Source organism: Limulus polyphemus, unplaced genomic scaffold (genome assembly GCF_000517525.1).
Source record: "Limulus polyphemus unplaced genomic scaffold, Limulus_polyphemus-2.1.2 Scaffold3547, whole genome shotgun sequence".
NCBI lineage: Eukaryota > Metazoa > Arthropoda > Merostomata > Xiphosura > Limulidae > Limulus > Limulus polyphemus.
Window position 1 is genome coordinate 10646 of NW_013669157.1, and position 8685 is coordinate 19330.

At 35.5% G+C, this 8685-nt stretch overlaps 1 protein-coding gene across 1 annotated transcript in view; it reads right to left on the reverse strand.

The window, feature by feature from the left end:
• LOC111088328 (arginine-glutamic acid dipeptide repeats protein-like) overlaps positions 1 to 8685 on the reverse strand; it is a gene marked incomplete at its 3' end in the record, with an annotated part of 62935 nt that overhangs the window by 6026 nt on the left and 48224 nt on the right. The window contains exon 2 of the mRNA XM_022398114.1: positions 5994 to 6836. Within this exon, the coding sequence (XP_022253822.1) occupies positions 5994 to 6375 (382 nt within the window). The remainder of the gene's footprint in view (positions 1 to 5993; positions 6837 to 8685) is intronic.

Consider the following 8685-nt stretch of genomic DNA (forward strand, 5'->3'; position numbering starts at 1 on the left):
ATGACCAAAACTACAGTACATATAGTTATACTCCAACACGGGTTAGACAACAGGATATACACACTGCAACATAACCAAAACTACAGGACATATACACTCCAACATGGGTTAGACAACAGGATATACACACTGCAACATAACCAAAACTACAGGACAGTTATACTCCAACATGGGTTAGACAACAGGATATACACACTGCAACATAACCAAAACTACAGGACATATACACTTCAACATGGGTTAGACAACAGGATATACACACTGCAACATGACCAAAACTACAGGATATATAGTTATATTCCAGCATGGGTTAGACTCCTGTAGTTTGGCTTATGTTACAGTATAACAATATATATATCCTGTAGTTTGGCTTATGTTACAGTATAACAATATATATCCTGTAGTTTGGCTTTATATAGTTATACTGTAACGTAAGCTAAACTACAGGATATATGAGCATATTTAACTCAGTATATGCCTTACGAATACGTAAGATATATCCATATGAATATTTACTGGCTGGTTTGTTTTGTTTCTTTAGATACACTTTCAAACCCATTTTACTTAAGTTGAAGAGATGTTTGTTTTGTAACCACATTTGAAGTGATTGTTCACAAAGAGTATGTTGTTTACTAAGCCTAATTAGTTGAAAAAGATGAAACAGGTTATCATTTTTAAATATGAAACAGCTAAAAATGATATAAAAAAGAAAATACACGGACGGCATTGACGTTACACCAGGGTTACTCCGGCATAAATCTATTGACGTTATACTAGAGTTAGTCCGGCAATCTATCGACGTTACGTCAGCGTTATTCCTGCCTCAGTGTATTGATGTTACACCAGAGTTACTCCTGCATCATGTTGGATTTAATACTGTATTTTCAAAACGGTTTCAAGTATCACAATTATATAAGAATACATAAATTTGTGCATTTCAACTGAATTTATCTCGATTAATCTGAATGAAAAAAAGTCTTATTTTTATTTCAAATATATAACGTTACAAAAAAAACCTTCGTAATACTAGTTTTATAACATGATATAAGAAATGAGAGGACGACGGAACAATATGTTGAACAGACGTTTCGGAATAGTACAGATTCCATGTTCAGTAATGTAAAGGAACTAGGAAATATTAACAAAATTATCATATTACATAATATAAAAACACGCAAGTGAGAAATTTGAACTGACTTAATTGAAATTAAGACCGTGAATTGTAAAGTGTTGGAAGGCGTTCTTTAATCAACGCGGTTCCTTTTTTTATTAAAACTTCGACGCCAAATTTAACAGCATTTAAACGGTGAAGTTAGATACCTGGATCTTGTGTTTCGCACCGGCCTATCTGCTGTGTCAACCGAGGTGGAATCGAACCCCTGATTTTAGCATTGTAAATCCAAAGACTTACCGCTGTCCCACCGGGGGGACCTGAGGAGGGGCAGTGGTTGACGAGTTAATTACCTGTTTTAATTGATAATCCAGTAACTTAATAAGCTCCTACTCTACTTTAAAATGGCGTTTCGCTTTGGAGGTTTTACAGTCTCCACCTATGAATAAATATACCATCTATGAATAGGATGAGGGTCGAGAGGCGATTCTTGTTGTTGAAGAAGATATACTTCAGAAATAGAGAGGGTTTTAAAAACCAACTTAAATTCACTTGTAATTAGTTTTATCTAAGTATATTTTATTTTCCTGCTATTTCGTGCCCAGAACTAATATCCTAATATATTTCTAAAATCACAATGTATATATATATATATATATATATTTGTTTGTTTGTCTTAGAACAAAGCCACATTGGTTGGGCTACCTGCCATGGCCACCGCGGGGGAATCGAACCCCGGACTTTAGCGCTGTCCTACCCGGGGGGGGGGGGACGACACGTATTTATGACGTATCGATGTAATACATCATCTTGTACGGAACACCGAACGAAAATCTACAGTTTTCCTAGACAGTTTTATTTTTTAAAAAACATTTATTTATTTATCCTGTTAACCGAAGAAAAGGTTAACAAATAGTAAGACCTTTTTCACACGTGCTTTAAGTGTTCCTCCTTTGTCAACATGCTGTTAATAAATGTTGAGATTTGCTCAACGTACGAACAACATGACATTTCCCAGAGAGAGAGACGAATAGAAATGGGGGGGGGGGGTAAAATTTTTACCGAATCACTAGAGGTTGATCAGTTTTTACACTATGCGTATGTTACAGCTCGGAAGAGAAAGTGAACCGCGTCAAATGCCATAAATTGTTTAAGCCCAGAATTTCTTCCCCCGCGGGGGACCCCTAAGAACATTATTCAGCATCTGGCTTGTTGAAGTCAGAGAGGGGCTTTAATGTTCACTTTTAGAGCTACTAGAAAGCAGTAAGCCTCCGATACTCTTGTCACTAGGTGATGCAGTGATACGAAGCTGCTTTAACATAACGAGATTTTCTGCGTTTTATTTCACCCCCGGGGTAAATAAAAAGATGCAGAGAACGCGTGGCCGATAAAAATAAACTGTTTCTGAGAGAGGAGAACTATAGGCTTAGAGGATTCGACAAAACAATTAGATGTTATTACTACAAAAACAAACAAATCTGATCGTGGTTGCGCAACAACTATAGGTTATTTAGGCCACAAATATATTATAAGGTACAAGTATGTGTCATTTATGTGTCTTTAAGTTTAATGTTTTCACTAGATAACAAGATTTAAACCTTGTCTATCAAGCAGTGGTCCAATTATAAAAGATGCCCCTCCACATAAAAAAGTAATTGGGGCCCCTAGATATATTTTCCTACCCGCAATATTACGCCACTGCTATCAAGCCTAGAATATATGATACTTGTTATTTTATTCATAAACATGTTTAACATGTAGTTTAAGAATGTGAACACAATAATATTAATATACGAAACTTACTAATGACACGTGGAACCTTTCGCTCAGCTTGCTTTATGATGCCGATTTGACACCGAAATTCTCAGGCATGTTTTGTTTTGAAAGTAGTAACTGATTTTCTTTAAATAATATCTTGAACTGGTCATGATAATCAGTAAACCTGCACGAAGGAGCTACGGTCATAGAAAAATAAAAACACACAACTTTGAATGCTTCTTTGATTCATTTTTACACCTCTGAATGCTTCTTTATTAATTTTTACACCTCTGAATGCCTCTTTGGAGTATTCAAAGGTGTAAAGATGAATAATAGAAGTATTCAAAGGTGTAAAGATGAATAATAGAAGTATTCAAAGGTGTAAAGATGAATAATAGGAGTATTCAAAGGTGTAAAGATGAATAATAGGAGTATTCAAAGGTGTAAAGATGAATAATAGAAGTATTCAAAGGTGTAAAGATGAATAATAGGAGTATTCAAAGGTGTAAAGATGAATAATAGGAGTATTCAGAGGTGTAAAAATGAATCAAAGAAGTATTCAGAGGTGTAAAAATGAATCAAAGAAGTATTCAGAGGTTTAAAAATGAATCAAAGAAGCATTCAGAGGTTTAAAAATGAATCAAAGAAGCATTCAGAGGTTTAAAAATGAATCAAAGAGGCATTCAGAGGTTTAAAAATGAATCAAAGAAGCATTCAGAGGTATGAAAATGAATCAAAGAAGCATTCAGAGGTATGAAAATTAATTTATTATTCATCTTTACACCTTTGAATACTCCTATTATTCATCTTTACCATTTCTAATGAACCATTTGAGCGTTACAGAATGCCTTGGCAGTACATTTAAAATTAAATACCAGCTCGTAACAAGGGTTAGCTTGGGGGTGTCGGCGTTGAGATGTGTATTTTCGCGCAATATTAGTAACTAAAGAACTGGGTATAAGTATACTGACTTTTAGGTACGCGCCATAAATAGGCCTTGCTAACAAATAAGCTAAAAGTTGTATGAAATTGCAAACTTTTATTTTGTCTTGTGTTATAAGGCCTACTTCTAATTTATTACTATTATAGGTTATGGAAAATAAGTAAATCACTTCTGGACTCTACTGGCTACAGGCTAAATACGTAAAACGAACCCTAACGAGTAAATTCGTATTGCCTCTGCAGTTCACACCGCCTGTGGGGGTGATTACAACAGTAGGAACATGAAGTTACATGCCAATCACCTGTTTTAAACAATCACGGTGCTCGTCATATCTGGGGGTCTTACTTTTTTTTCATAAAACTAGTATAACAAGGCCGTTTTATACAGCCTAGAAAGGCAGGTTTATATTTTGTAATTACTCGGCAGGTAGGAAAGTAACAACATGGAGACCAGCTGCGTAAGCTTTTTTTTTGTTTTTCCTTGCACGCTAGCCATTTCCGTTCAGTAAAAGCAGAAAGCTAAGTATGATAAACATGTCTATTTGTTGAAGCATATATGACACCATATCTGTACATAGCGGTGGTTAGTTTCTGCCCATGTACTTGTTACATACTTAATTGATTTATGGTGTCTTCTAAAAGTAATGATTTAGCCAAATCTAACTAAATATTTGATCCGGCTAAAAAAATAGATAGATCTGTTCTTTTTTCTTTTGAAATTTAAGTGATTATATTGTTTTGACTGGAGGGAGTTTTTAATATCACGCGATAGGCGCGTGGCTTTATGGTAGGATTTTCTTTAGAATTTCGGAAACGATTTGAACGATATAAAACGCGAGACTACAGTAGATTGTTGATTGATTAGCGAGTCTATTTTAATGGTGGGCTGACTATTGAGTTAACAAACTTGCTAGTCAGTTTTGTGTTACAGTTTAGTTTTAATTGTGAAGTTAGGCCTATCGTTATTTGGCAAAACCATGAAGTTAAAGAAATAAAACATTACCCTTTTGTTACCAGTAAGTGGACTGGACTCTGCACTCCTATTCTATAGTTGAAAAGAAATCACCCAATAATAGAAAGAAATGTCAAATTAACATCCTTGGAAAAGGTCACGCTGTTCCCTAGCGTGCATAATATATGTATATAAATTCTAAATTAAACATTGAATTTGTATCTTGTATTTATGGTAACGTTACAAGGGACATTTGCTGCTGTCCCTAATTTTAAACAACTGTCAGCAGCACCCTACCACCCATCATCCACTCCAAGTGATTGACTATCACAGCGTACGGGAATATTTTGTGACATCGCACGGATACGAATCTGGCTCATCGACTCCAAAAATCTGGATGTCTGCTACGCCCCTCCCCCCACCAGTGGCACTGTGGTATGTCTGCGGAATTAAAACGCTAGAAACCGGGTTTCGATACCAGTGGTGGGCAGAGCACAGAGAGCCCATTATGTAGCTTTGTGCTTAATTACAAACAAACAAAACCTTCCTGATGCTCCAAGTACAGAATTTTCATAACTGTTAATCTTATATTGATGTATATATTTTAATAATAAGAAAATGTTAAAGAAAATCAATTATTTACAACTATATACAATCGGTGAGCAGAGTACAGATATCCCTTTGGATAGCTTTGTGCTTAACTTCCAACAAACAAACTACTACAAACCTACCAATTACATGACGAATTAGATCAATTCAATTTCAAAGATATTATCTTTAAAAAGTACATGATGTAACAAAGTAGGCACAATTAATGGATCTCCTTGAACTTTCACTTCAAGATATGTGTGCTATCTAAACTAAACGCTGTTTACAGATAAGTAAAATTACTTGTAAATTATTTAACAAGAAACCTTTCTACGTACAAAGAAAACTTTTAAGCAGATAATATTTTTTTTTATTATCTTTAGTTCTCACCGGACGCCAAAAACTAACAACAAATTAAAACTATGAATAACAAACATACAGAGAGAGATTAAAGTAGCACGAACACAAGCAGAATGAACAACACGAACTTATATACTGTTGTAACTAACACACGACAGACATCTTTACTAATGTGATGTGTCCGTACGTGCAACCTTCTTTTACATGTTGGTACATTTTTAACGAACAAAAAAAAAAGGGGGGGGGGTGGAGGGAATTTATATATTTTTAATCAAATCTTACCTCCTGGTTTATACTCCATTTGACTGTAGTAACAAAAATAACTTAGAAAGTCGCCGCGAGAGGACTTCAGTAAACGTCCACGTACCACACCACTTCGTCTGAAGGGGGCGCTACACTCGATTTCTTCAGCCTCACAGCCCTCAGGAAGTGGAGGTAGAGGGGGTCTTGGATATTGTTTTGATTTTCTGGTCTTCCTAGGGCTAGTCCTCCCCCTTTCCCCGTTTTCTTTATTTCCTGAATTGTTTTTCTTGAATTTTTCTTGTCCTTCTACAACTTTTGTCTCTTTTACTGTCATCTCGGACTTGGTGATATTTCCATTCGATTTTACTTCGCCTTTTACTGATTTACTTTCATTTAAAGACCCATTTACAACTTCCGCCATGACACATAAGCCAGAAAACTAAGACCCGAGCAAAAATTACAATTAAAAACAAATCACGCTTTCATTATTTGTCCATCTTAACGTTCAGGAAATTAATTCATTAATCTTGCAATTTCAGAAAGCAGTCGGATTTTACAAAACGCTCTAGGATAAACAAAAAAGCATAGAGTTGACTTCAAGGCTTCCAGTTCACAATCTCTCGTTGACTCTATCCGTGTGGCTGCACACTGAGCTTCCTAACACTAAACGTGTTTCATTCACTAACACAAGGTGGGGGAGCAGAGCCGTTGGCATGGTAACGAACTTCTGTAGAATGCTGCCCAATGGACACATCTGTTGTGGGAGGGGGGAAATAGGAACAAAGGATTAACAATGAGATGATCTTCCGATTAGATAGAGAATTTTTCTTCACTCGATCTTTGCAATTAACAACACCAGATGGCGCCAAATACTATGGATCTCTGCAAAAGAACAAAAACCAAAGAGTAAAATTGACTTGTAGAATAATCTACGTTACGTAATTGGTTTTGATTATTATTACAAGGAAAAAAAAAGAGAATATAAGTTTTTGTCTACAAACTTACAGTTTGTGTTGTTTTTGTTGTTGTTGTTTTTAAACAGACTTCAGTTGAAATCAGTTAACACTGAAATGTTCAAACATTTAATAGTTTCTTGGTGATTTACATATTTTGGGGAACTATCATTACTAAGACAGATCAGTTAAATCGTTACGAATAGTGGTCAAAAGCATTTGGGTAAAATATACTTAAATTATATTTCAGTTTCCTGGAATTCAAATATAAAATGTTTTGTATAATTTAACCACAGATGCAATCTGTCATGCCTCACAGTTAAATGTAATGATAAAAATATGGGGGGGGGGGTTAAACTTACATTGTTTATTTACATGTAACTTAATCCAGTATCAATGCACGTGCAATTTCTTATAGCTTGAAATTTATTAATATATATGTAGACAGTAAAATTTTAGCCGACTGTATGAGGTTGGCGTAACGAAGGTGAAAATTCGAGGTATTCTCGAGTTAACTTTCTTTTAAGGGTCATTCTAGTCAACTGTTTGTTTGTCCCTAATTCTGAACTACTGACCACACGTCGGCAGCACCCAACACCAAAGTGGGATTGACCGTCACATTATAAAGTCCCTCACAACTGAAAGGGCGAGAATGTTCAATGCCGGGTTTCGATCCCGTGGCACACAGTTTAACCAAAAGAAGTTTTAAATTCAAGAGCGTGTTCCTTCGTCTTTTTTTGACATTGACCTGACAAAACTTAAATTATGGAAACGTGTACTTTACGACCATCAAGCTCACATAAAGCCACACGCACATTGAGCTATTAAAAGTGTATTTTCAAACAATTCATTTCACACATAATAAATGTCACACTATAATGTTGTCGCCTAGCAACAGTTATTTGACTGGAAAATGTGTTTACCAGATAGGCTCGTAAATTACGTGCACAGGAAAGAAAAGGAATGACGATTTTTAATCAATAGTGTACAACGGTATACACATATTTGTGACAGCAAACTGACTCATTTATTTGCTTTTGATGAAACTACATGAAAATTATGTAATTAAGAATTAGGCGTTATGCTTAATGAAACGTGTTTCAACTATAAATTTGTTTCTTGTTGTTTTTCTCCCCAGAATTTCCCCCTTTTCAAGGCAAAACAGTCCTAATATTGTCTATCATGAGAAAGTGTTAAATCTCCAGGATTCAAATAATCTGTGTTGCATTTTGTTTAGTCTCTCCCCGCCACCCCCCGGCTGTAATTAGTGGCATTAAGTAGTATAGCTTCATCACTATTTAGAACACACTTTTGTTTATGGTTTTAATTTTGTTAATATTGCACTGAGATATAATGAAATACATGCGAAATTACTACAGACAAAGGGACTCCATATTTTAATTTAATACCAAGACCCAAAGAAAAATCTCTGATAAGGGGGCCTGAGAAGAACATTTATATTTTAGTTCACAAATTTGATCATCTGTGGGCCATTCAATTGTATCGAGGGGGAGGGTGTCACACACTGGATAATAGATTAACACAATTTGTAGAGGAAGTAACGAGCCTTAATACCAAGACACTTACAACACTCGCCCATGTTCCACGTTTTTTGTTTTTTTCTCGTAGGTTGGGCGTGGTCTAATGTGCACTGTGAATCCGACAGTCCATGGTTCGCGCCCTGTTACTGAAAAAAAAAAGGCGCTTTGAGGGTTGTGTGTGCACTATAAGAGTAGGAGTCAAGTCCCGTTACTATAAAAAAAAAAAAAAAAAAAAAA